The following is a 12596-nucleotide window of genomic DNA, read 5'->3' as shown; positions in this document are numbered from 1 at the left end:
TGCATATCTTTAGAATGATAAGTAGTGATGCCGATTTTTATAGGAAATTGAACCCCAACTGGGGGAAAAAAACTAGAGAAGTTAAGCACTGTCAATCATTAAATTATAGTGGTGTAGTATTTCATACCTGTTTGTCTAGAGTTACTTCCAGTTCAAGCTCACCAGGACTAAGCATAAAATCTTTCCTCACAACAGTACATGGTTGGCGGCCTTGTTTTGAAGGTGCATATTGTACTTTTCTTATGCCAAGTGCTACTGTACTCCTAGACCACAAAGCAAACAGAGAAATTGTTAACAATCTGTACTTATATATTACAACATTAAGAGAATCAGAATTGATTAACTGATTTGCTAAAACAAACAAGCCTTTAGGTATGGATGTGTGTATGACAAGGCATGTACATTTATGTACACAAACACATTTAGACACACACAAATTACATTTCAGATTTCCTTTTGATTATTATTATGTACAAAGATTTCACTGTATGATATAGTGATTTATTATTGCCCATTAGCAAAAACCTTACTAATAAGTTCAGGTAATATTGATGAGGTAATATTCAAAATGATATTTGACAGGATGGAAATTTATAGTGTTTAATATGTTTTGATAAGACCAATAAAATGATAAGATCAATAAAAAAGTTTAAATGTCTAATGTTTGGATCACAAAGGCTACTTTGTATTTAAGAATCACTGCTCCTTCTCTCACGCTACCTAGATGCTGTTTTTGTTTAATACTTCAAACAAAGCATTTATGTAACTTTACAGAACCAATGTCAGCTGTCTATATATTGGAGAAGTCAGGATTTATCTAAAACATATATTAGAGCTAAGCTGAATTTACATACCTGAGTCAAAATATGCTGATAAACTGCAGGAGCAGCTAATAAGATATTCTTTTACTTTCTTTTTGAATACTCAACAATTTTCAATTTTCTTTCTGGTATCTACCAGCAATCTCTTAAAGACTTTTGGAGCAGAATATAAAGCGCCATTCTGAACCATAGAGAGGGATGCATATTCTGTATGGAAATTATTTTTTGCACTTCTAGTACTGTGATTCTGAATTGCTGAGTTCATCCTAAATTCAAATACCTGTATGGAATATAAGAACTGGCATGTAAGTGCAAGAATCCCTATGTCCCTGAAGAGGCTTCTGCAAGATGTTCAATTATTAACTTCATGCAATCTTCTTCTTATTCTCTTCTGTTAAATAAGTACTTTTTTATCTTACCTGCATTGCCACAGAAAATTATTTCATAGGACAGAACTCAGTAAAAGTATGGAAAGTATACTAGAAATTCTGTTGGCAGCCTGTCAATGAGAAAGATTTTTAAGTGCAACGCAGACTGATTTGATATTTTTGGTAGCCTACCCGCTTGCTGGTGCCAGCTCAGGTGTTATCCATCTGGATGTCCAGAGACTTCACAAATGGAGCCTCATTAAATGTGTGTCCATTGGCACTTGTAAGTCATTTTTAATTTGTTTGGAAATAGATGCTGTGAGTGTTTTGTATGATTAAGTTTTAAGCTGTTGGCTGTGAACCAGAAGTAGGTTTATTCCATTATTCTCCTGGTGCATCCAGAATGGATATTTTTGGGCCTATCAACACACCTGTGTAATTAGCAAACATTACAGTTTTGAAGGAAGCCTCCAGTGTTGCAGGTAAATCTCTTATGTAGACCAAGAACAGAAGTGTGCTACACACTGGACATTACAGCACACCACATTTAATGTTTCCCCATTATGAATTTAATCATATTCCAATTGCATGCAACCCTCTGTTTTCTATTGTTCCATGGAAGGAATAGACCTTTAATGCTGTACCATTTTAGTTTCCTCAGTAGAACTTTGCATACTTCAATCTTTCAGGACAAACACCTTCACTCATCAACTGGTAACAGAGGTATCTCAAGTGTGGCACTACCAAGCCAGCACATTTTAGTGATTTACTTGAGGCACCATCTTTGCCGGAAGAACTGCTACTTTTTAGTGACCTAGTGATTGTTGTGACCACTCTAACATATTAATTGGCAAAAAAAAAGAAACCATTTTTTTGTTCTCATGGTTTCATCTTCTGTTGGGAGAATTCATTGAATTTTAGTTGTCAATGATTGAAATTTTATATCATCTGTCATACTGCTACCACTACTCCCAGATGACAATCTGGGTTCAGTATTATTTTTCTTGTTGGGTTTATTTGTTTCATATCTAATAATACTCCATATTGTCTTTGCAATTTTCTTTGAATGAATTTTTTTTGCGTACATGTTTTCTGCCTGTTCACTGACACACTGAAGAATGTTACAATACTGCTAGTAAAGCAATTTTTAAGTCTTGATTAGAGCTAACTGTCTATATTAAATAAAGCACTCTCTCTCTCTCTCTCTCTCTCTCTCTCTCTCTCTCTCTCTCTCTCGTACAAGATACTCTGATTTCCCCTTTTCCGCTTTCATTTTAAATGTCCCCTTACCCACTGTAAAGAAAAGCTGAATTCTGAATTCTCTTTGTTACAAGAATGCTATTGGGAAGAATTCAATTTCTCATGTATCTAGCACCCTATGTAAGCTACTTCCCATTCTTCATCCAGCAAATTCCCCGTAATAGTGTAAACGAGTCAGCATATACAATTCTCAGAAAATTTCCTTTTCCATTCGTAGTTAAATCTGACTGATGGGGATGATTATTGCTGTCATTTTACCATCACAGTCAGATTGGTTCACATCTTTTTCGGGAAAGACAGATGGATTTAAAAATAAAATATGACCTTCTATTACTATTGAGAATGTTACTGTGGAAGTCAACCCAGAGCTGGCCTTCAACTACCCTAGGTACCATCAATCAGAACTGTCTCAGAGGAAATCTATATTGAACTCTCCACATATAATCACTTCCCAGACATTACTATTACTATGTGTTGTTAATGCCCTCTCTTAAAACATTTTTGTTGGGAGCCTATAGACTGTCAAACTGCTATATTGTTTGCTGGTCTATTACTGAATTACAGCAATCAAAGAGCTGGCCGTGTATAAAGTCACTCCTCCTTTCTCCGTATTCCCAAATGTATTATGATTGTTTTCCTTTCTACTCACCAAGCTGGCATTTATTTATTTATTATTTGTCCCGTAGATAAAATCAGTACAATGGCTTGTACAACTGATATGGGATAAGTCAATAAAAATAGTAAACAAGAACACAGAAGAATGATTATTTTACATTACCTACAAAATTATGTTACTTAAAGCTACAGCTTTACAGAGAATTGTTACATGATGTGACAAAATTGACTTAACAACATTCAGCTTTGATACAGTATCATGCACTAAGACAATTTTGATTCCAAATATTCCTGGATGGTATAAAAGCAGTCTTTTATTAAAATAGATTTCACTGTCTGTTTGAATTTATTTATTTCTTGGATTTCTTGTATAAAAGTTGGAAGCTGATTATATAATTTTATTCCCATGCACTTGACACCATCACTGTACAGTTTTGTTGAATGGGGAAGTATTCTTAGAGAGGTTTTTGATCTTGTGTCATAATCGTGGTAATCCATATTTTTTCTAATTTTGTTGATACTTTTTTTGGTAAAGAATAATAATTCTAGTATGTATTGGCATGGGAGGGGCAAAATATTTAGTTTCTTAAATAATGGTTTACTAGTGTCTCTTTGTTTTTTGAACATAGTTGTTGTGACTATCTTCTTTTGCAGTTTGAATATCTTAATTGATTCAGAATTTTGGCCCCAGAAGATGATTCCGTAGTTAAGTACAGAGTGAAAGAGTGCATGGTACATTGTGGTTAGGGTACTTGTGTTAGTGATATTCCTTATTGATCTAATCATGACGCATACTTTACTAAGTTTTGTGCTGGTAACGTCAATGTGCCTTTTCCATGTGAGCGTATCAGTAATAGTGACCCCCAAAAATTTTATTTCATTTTCAAGTTTAACATTATTTTTTTCCAGTGATATAGTTGGTAGTAATGGATTTCTGTTTTGGGCAGTGTGAAAGGTTATTCCAATTGTCTTTTTTGCATTAAGCAGCAGCCTGTTACTTTGAAGCCATCGACTTATTTGATCTGTGGTCCTATCTATATTAGATTGGAGAATTTGTTCGGGCACAGATATGAGTATAGAGGTGTCGTCAGCAAATAAAAGGGTTTTTGTGTTTGGTAGGCTGTGAGGAAGGTCATTTATGTAAAGTAAGAACAGCAAGGGGCCCAGGACGGAGCCTTGGGGAACGCTTTGCTTTATGGTATGTATGGAGGAATGTACAGTGCTAGCTGTACCTGAGAGCTTAGTTTCATTTAATTCGACATACTGCTGTCGATCTTCCAGATAGCTTTTAAACCAGTCATAGGCATTTCCTCTTATTCCATAGGAATGCATCTTTTGCAGAAGTATACTATGATTAATCATGTCGAATGCCTTTGTTAGATCTAGGAAGATACCTATGGCTGGGAGTTTTTTGTCCACAAGCTCCAGTGCATGATCTAGAAATTCTTGTATTGCATCAGTTGTAGCTTTCTTACTTTGGAAGCCAAACTGAGCAGGTGACAGGATATTTTCTTTGTCTAGAAAGGACATGATTCTGGTGGCCATTATATATTCAAATACTTTACTAAAAGTTGAAAGCAGTGCAATGGGTCGATAATTACTGGGATCCTCTTTGCTTCCTTTTTTGTGGACAGGTATAATTTTTGCAATTTTGAACATACCAGGAAATGTACCAATCAGGAATGAGAAGTTTATAATGTGGGCTAGGGATTTACTGATAAAGTTACTGCAATTATGAAGGAGGAAGCATGGGATTTGATCTTGTCCAGCAGATGATTTTTTTTTAATTTTGCTATGAAGTGTCTTTTCTATTTCAATTTCAGATGTAGGCCTTAAAAATAGAGTCTCAGAGCATAAGTTTGGTTCTAGTTGTAAGGGACAGCTATTTTTAAGATGGTTAGCCAGGTTTTCTACTGTTTCTGTAAAGTAGTTATTGAATTCCTCTGCTGTTTCTTTCCCACTGGAGACTAATTTTCCATTTATTTTTAAGCTAATATCACTTTGTAGCTGTTTTCCTCTATTAGTATTCATATTAATAAGTTTCCACATGCTTTTGCTCTTATTTGATGACAATTTGAGGTAGTTATCATTCTGTAGCTTTTTGGCTGCATTTACTATGTTCCTTAATATCTTTTTATATAGAGTAAAGTACTAGCCTAGTTTGGATTTGCTCATGTAAAAAAGTTCTCTTTTTCTTTGTGATGATCTAATGATTCCTGGGGTGATCCAGCTGGAGAGTTTTCTATCTTTGTTGATACATTTTGTTTGTAAGGGAAAGTGGCAATTAAAATAATAACAGAAAATATCAAAGAATGCTTCATATTTGCTGTCTACTGTTTGAGCCTCATATACATTTTGCCAGTTTTCATTTTGTATATCAAAGAGGAAAGTATGCATGTGGGTTTTATTGAAGTTTCTCCTCTGTACAGTGATTTTATTGTGTTCTTGACTGTTATTTTGCAACCAGACCTGCATAATTAATGCATTGTGATCTGAAAATCCTAGTTTGACGGAGGACACAGTACAATTTATATTGCTTGCTACTTGATCCAGACAAGTGGTACTGTGATTTGTTATCCTGGTTGGAGTGTTAACCATTAGGTCTAGGTTGTAGCTGTTCATAAAATTTTTAATGCTTAGATGGCTAGAGTTTTCTGAGAGAAAATCTATATTATAGTCACCACATATTAGAACACTATATGATTTTCTTTTACTTAGATTTTCTATTACTGGTGCTAGATTTTTGTAGAAAGTCCCTATGTTACCAGAGGGTGGCCTGTAAAGTGCTGTTATATAAACATTTAGATCAAACTTTGCGTATTCTGCACACAATTTCTTAATTCTGATGTTAGTCTTCCTAATTTCTTTATTAACACACGATCTGTAAATTAGGTCATGTCTATGAGGCACAGTGGCTACTATTGTGTTCCTAGATTTATTCACTTCTAGAAAGTTCTGTAGCGTTTTAATGCAGGCATCGGCTTCATTTTTAGCTATGTTATTCGAACCCGCTATACATACTATAAAGTCATTATCCTGTATTGTGTTCATCTGAAGATCAGTGTCTACGACATGGTGTGTTCCTGCTCCAGGTTTCACTATGCTAGTCACTGCCGTTTCTCGATTTTTCTCTCAGAGCATGCTTCATAGCTTTCTGCCATTGCTTGTTGCTACTTTGTGTATACTTATTAAGCTCCTCACACTTTAGAAAAATTTAGCTTGAAAATGCCCCCATGAAAAAGTTGGAAATCCTAGTGATTGGACAGCTGGGGTTCAAGTTACAATGAATGATTCTGGAAATTTGTACATTCAGCTATGGACTACGCTGTATGTGATTTGACCATAGGAGCAGCAACATATCAGACGCACCTATTTGTGATTGCCCTAGTCTGTTGTGTGACTCCTGTAGCTCTATATTTAAATGCACAATAGAACATTTCATTCAGGGCTTGTCATTTTGCTCACAGAGTGACACAATCTTCACATCTGTGTGAAGAGCATTCCCAGCAATGTGCCTGATCATCCATTCCATTCAACTAATCTTCCAAGTCCTTTGCTGCCTCTAATGGAAATATATCATCACTGGCAAACTTCAAAGTTTCCATACGTTCTCCCTGAATTCTAATTCCTTTTTCCAATTTATCCTTGGTTTCTTTTACTGGTTACTCAACATACCAACAGAAGAACACAAGGTACAGGCTACAAACCTGTCCCTTCTCAATAATTGCTTCCCTCTCATGCTCTTTTACACTTATTACTGCAGTCTGGTTCCTGAACAAGTTGTAGACAAAGTGTATGTGGTACCTGGTCTTTCGGACATGTCCAAAAAAACACACATCATTTTTTGATCCAGCAGCCATTATGAATGAAGACACAAAGGAACTGCAGTCTTAAGCTGTGAAGGGACACTGATTGAAATCATTGGAGAATGTTGAAAACTTGTGCCAGACCAGGATTCGAACCCAGGTCTCCTGCTTACTAATTAGATGCTCTGACCAATAAACCATCTGGACACAGTGATCATTGCAACTGCATGGACTATCCTAGCATGACTCCCATTAGACCAAAATTCTCAACTTAACCACACACCACTAATGTAGTATTCCTTGCCAATTATCTTCATTATTTGTGACATTTTGCCAATTCCCATGAGAGTTTGAGCCTGTTTTATTTTTTTTATTTACACGCCAAGTTCTGTAGGACCAAATTGAGGAGCAAATCTCCAAGGTCATGGAATGCGTCAGTACATGGCATAAAAGTAATAACAGATAAAAATAAAATGTTTATGAACCTGAAAAAATTCAATTCATAAGTTTATATAAACACAATCAACAATGCGACAAGTATCAGCCTACTTTTTCAAGGAACTCCTAGAAAGAATAGAAGGAGCGACCCACGAAGAAACTCTTCAATTTCAATTTGAAAGTGCTTGGATTACTGCTAAGATTTTTGAATTTGAGTGGTAGCTTATTGAAAATGGATGCAGCAGCATACTGCACACCTTTCTGCACAAGAGCTAAGGAAGTCCGATCCAAATGCAGGTTTGATTTCAGCCGAGTATTAACTAAGTAAAAGCTGCTTATTCTCAGGAATAAGCTAATATTGTTTACGAGAAATGACAGTAAGGAATATATATATTGAGAGACCAGTGTCAAAATACTCAGACTTGTGAACAGGGGTCAACAAGAGGTTCATGGACTTACACCACTTTTTGCTCAAACCGCCCATTTCTGAGTCAAAAATATGCTTTTAGAATGGAAAGAGTTACCCCAGAATATAATACCATATGACATAAGTGAATGAAAATAAGCAAAGTAGACTAATTTCTGTGTCAAACAATCTCTCACTTCAGATACCATTCAAATGGTAAAAATGGCAGCATTAAGTCTTTGAACAAGATCCTGAACGTGGGCTTTCCACAACAGTTTGTTATTTATCTGAACGTACAGAAATTTGAACTGTTCAGTTTCACTAATCATATGCCCATTCTGTGAAATTAAAATGTCAGTTTTATTGAATTGTGTGTTAGAAACTGTAAAAACTGAGTCTTACTGTGATTTAGCATTATTTTGTTTTCTACAAGCCATGACATTAGATCATGAACTGCACTGTTTGAAACCGAGCCAATGTTGCATTCAACATCCTTTACGACCAAGCTAGTGTCATCAGCAAACAGAAATATTAGAGGGCATATCATTTATGTAAATAAGGAACAGGAGTGGCCCCAACACTGATACCTGGGACACACCATACCCCACTCAGACCTCACATTACAGCCATTTTCAACATTGTGAATAATGACCTTTTGCTGTCTGTGAGCAACACAATCAAACACATTAGTTAAATAAAAAAATATGCCTCATGTTCAAAACCTTTTGTTTAGCCCATCCAGTACCTCACAGAGAGAATACAGCATTTTCAGTTGTTAAGCAATTTCTAAGGCCGAACAGTACATTTGATAGCAAATCGTGTGATATAAAATGATCAATTATCATTACATACACAGCCTTTTCAATAACTTTAGCAAACACTGATGTCATAGAAATAGGTCTAAAATTGTCTACATCATTCTGGCAGCAAAGGACATTATGGAAATCGCTCATGACGAAGATGTCGAAGCATATGCCTACGTGGACGACATCGTGATAGGCTCAAAAAACTTAAAGAAAATACAGGAGACTATAGAAGACGTGGAAAAATGGTGCAGAAAACACAAGTTTGTAATCAACACCAACAAAACGGAAATGATGTTATTCAGACCAGGTGGCCAAATCCCAAAAACGACAAGAATTGCACTACAAGGAAAGCAAATATCTATCACAAAAGATTACAAATATCTAGGGATAACACTCCAGGCGTCCGCAAAGTGCTTCACTAAACACACAACAGAGAAAGCGACACAGGCCATCAGAGTGATAAACGAAATAAGTTCCATCAGAACACTAAATCTAGACACAGCCATGGCACTCTTCAAAGCAAAAATAATACCGATACTGGCTTATGGGATAGAAATCATATGGATACACCTAAATGAAAAGAACTTAGAAACATTGGAAAGAGTAAAAGCAACCTATATCAAAAGAGCATTAGGGGTAGCAAAAACCACAAGATCAAGATTAGTCTACCTTCTCGCCCGAGAATCTTTCCTCATCTAGGATCTAAGGACAATGTTCCTACTTCCCTACACATCAGCATCGGAGAACCTACTAAGATCACTACTCAAGAAAAGAGAGGAAGTACCAACGGAATTCTATGGATCCGGGGCCATGATTGACCGCACTTGGACAGCAGCAAATTTTGAGATGAGACACATACTTACAAGACTCGCAGTACACGGATTCCACCATGAAATTTGTGCAAATACAACATACCACGAAGCGTCAAACCTTTGCAAGTGTACACTATGTGGACAGTCTTGTGAGAGATCCCATATAGAAACATGCAACAAGACGACTAGATCAATTAGAGACTATGCAATAAATGGTTCAAATGATAATCTGTTATAATACCTGCACTGAATGTAATCTACTAAGAATTATGCAGACACTCAGTACATCCTTGTAATTCACTCTCAAATGATTGTAATCTAATGTATAACTATAATGGCTATTTTGCTGCAATAAATCGTTTATAAAATTGTCTACATTATCCCTTTGTCCCTTTTTATAAAGCAGCTTTAGTACTTAGTGCTTTAAACGTTCAGGAAACTGACCATTCTTAAAGGAAAAATTTCAAATATGGCTAAATACAGGGCTAACATCTGCAGCACAGTACTTTGTATTCTGCTAGGCACTCCATCATAACCATGAGTCTTCAGTGATTTAATTATTGACTCAATCTCCCCCTTGTCTGTATCACAGAGGAGTATTTCAGACATCAATCTCGGAAAGGCATTTGCTAAAAAAGTTATATGATTCCCTGCAGAAACTAATTTTTTATTTAATTCACCAGCAATGCTCAGAAAATGATTGTTAAATATTGTACATGTATCTGACTTATTAGTAACAGAAATATTTTTACTGAAAACTGACTTTATATCGTCGAACTTGTGCTGCTGACCAGACACTTCCTTCACAACGGACCATATGGTTTTAATTTTATCCTGTGAATTAGCTATTCTATTTGCATACCACATACTCCTTGCCATCCTAATAACATTTTTAAGAACCTTACAATACTGTTTATTATGGGCTACTACAGCTTGATTGTGACTACTTCTAACATTTTGATATGATTCCCACTTTGTTCTACATGATATCCTTATCCCACTAGTCAGCCACCGAAGCTGCCTTTTACTGCTACTATCCCATTTAGTATGTTCTAATGGACAGCAACTCTCAAGGAGCATCAGAAATGTGTTATGGAAAGAATAACATTTATCATCTATGTTATCGACACTATAAACATCCTGCCACTCTTGTTCCTTGACAAAGTTTAAAAAACTCTCTATTTCTGTTGGATTGACTTTCCTACATAATTTGTAATTAAATCTGGCATTTGTTTGAGTACAAAATCCTTTTAGTGTTAAAATTTGTGCATCGTGGTCTGAAAGGCCATTCACCCTTTTACTAACAGAATGCCCATCTAGTAATGAAGAATGAATAAAAATATTGTCTATGGCTGTGCTACTGTTGCCCTGCACCCTAGTTGGAAAAATCTCAGTCTGCATCAGATCATATGAATTTAGGAGATCTACTAACATCCTTTCTCTTGCACCATCATACACAAAATTTATACTGAAATCACCACACATAACTAATTCCTGGTACTTCCTACAAAGTGAATCAAGAGCCCTCTCTAGCTTGAGCAGAAATGCAATTATGTATATGTGGTGTTTGTTCTTTTAGAAATGTGCAAAGTCCTATGTTCAACAATGTGTGCTAAACAGCGTGCTTTGAAAGACTTCTGATTGCACCAGCATTGTACGCTGTCATGAAATCTCCACAAATCACCATCTGCCCTGCCTTATGGGGTGAGCAAGGCTCCAGTCTCCACATTATGTGATGAGGCACAGGTGTCCAACAACTCATCACCTACTCATGGTTTCATTGTCTTTCAACCACTTTCCATGTATGCTTATGACAGTGACCTGAGACACTCATTCCCAGGTGTTGAGCCACAGCAATCTTTGCTTTCTCATTGTCTTTGGTGTCAGTAGATTTCCCCGTTTATGGCCACTATCATCACTAGGATGATTCCCCAATCATGTCTATTCTACTTTTATGTGTTCTTTACTGTGCCATGTGCCCACAACACAAGTAGCAATCAGTCTCATGGTGAGTAGTGGTCATATTGTTCTGGCTCATCAGTGTACATGTATGGTTCACTAATATTAACACCTGTCAGCTCCTGACTTCTTTGAAATTGCCATTATTACTTTTTTCTTGAAGACTTGGGGATTTTGTCTGTTTAATATATCTTGCATACCAGGTGGAACAGTTTTGTCATGGCGTATTCTCTCAAGGATCTCAATAATTCTGAGGGAATGTCATCTACTCCATGTGTCTTGTTTTACCTTATGCCTTTCAGTACTCTGTGAAATTCCTCTCACAGTACCGTAACTCCCCTCTCATCCTTACCTATTTCTGTTTCCCTTTCTGTGATATTCTCTTCAAGTTCATTTCCACTGGATAGCCCTTCTGTACAGACTCCAGAAATCATTGATAAAATCCATGATATGGTGAAGGATGACAGGAGAGTTAAGGTGTGTGAGATTGCTAGTGCTGAGGGTATCTCGAATGAATGGGTACATAATATTTTGCATTACCATTTGGACATGAAAAAGCTATCTGCAAGATGGATTCCGCGATTGCTCACGCTTGACCAAAAACGGAATCGTGTGAAGTGTTGCAAGGATGGTCTGCAGCTGTTCAGGAAGAAACCACAGGAGTTTAGGGATTGTTTCATCACTGTGGAAGAAACATGGATACATTAATATACTCCTGAGACCGAACAACAGTCTAAACAATGGGTTACCAAGGGAGAATCTGCACCAAAAAAGGTGAAGACCATTCCTTCAGCTGGAAAGGTTATGGCGACTGTCTTTTGGGATTCGTAAGGGATAATCCTCATCGACTATCTGGAAAAGGGTAAAACTATTACAGGTGCATATTATTAATTGTTATTGGACTGTCTGAAGACTGAGCTCCAAGAAAAACGGCGAAAATTGGACTGCAAAAATGTCCTTTTCCATCACAACAATGCACCAGCACACACCTCAGCAGTTGTGGTCGCAAAATTATTGGAAATAGGAGTCCAACACGTTTCACATCCCCCCTGTTCTCCAGACTTGGCTCCCTCGGACTGCTATTTGTTTCTCAATTTGAAGAAATGGCTGGCGGGACAAAGATTTTATTCAAACGAGAAGGTGATTGCAGCAACTAATAGCTATTTTGCAGACTTGGACAATTCCTATTATTCGGAAGGGATCAACAAATTAGAACAGCATTGGACGAAGTGTATAAGTCTAAAAGGAGACTATGTCAAAAATTAAAAAAGGTTTACCCCAAACACGTAAGTGGTTTTTATTTTT

The 12596-nt window shown here is 36.5% G+C and overlaps 1 protein-coding gene across 1 annotated transcript in view; it reads right to left on the bottom strand.

Annotated features, from left to right (window-relative positions):
- LOC126479107 (arrestin homolog) overlaps positions 1–12596 on the bottom strand; it is a 95288-nt gene that overhangs the window by 37732 nt on the left and 44960 nt on the right. Inside the window, exon 4 of the mRNA XM_050103755.1 lies at positions 128–263. Within this exon, the coding sequence (XP_049959712.1) occupies positions 128–263 (136 nt within the window). The remainder of the gene's footprint in view (positions 1–127; positions 264–12596) is intronic.

Source organism: Schistocerca serialis, chromosome 1 (assembly GCF_023864345.2).
Source record: "Schistocerca serialis cubense isolate TAMUIC-IGC-003099 chromosome 1, iqSchSeri2.2, whole genome shotgun sequence".
Lineage (NCBI taxonomy): Eukaryota > Metazoa > Arthropoda > Insecta > Orthoptera > Acrididae > Schistocerca > Schistocerca serialis.
Note: the sequence above shows the minus strand (reverse complement) of the source record. Positions and strands in the feature narration are given on the sequence as shown.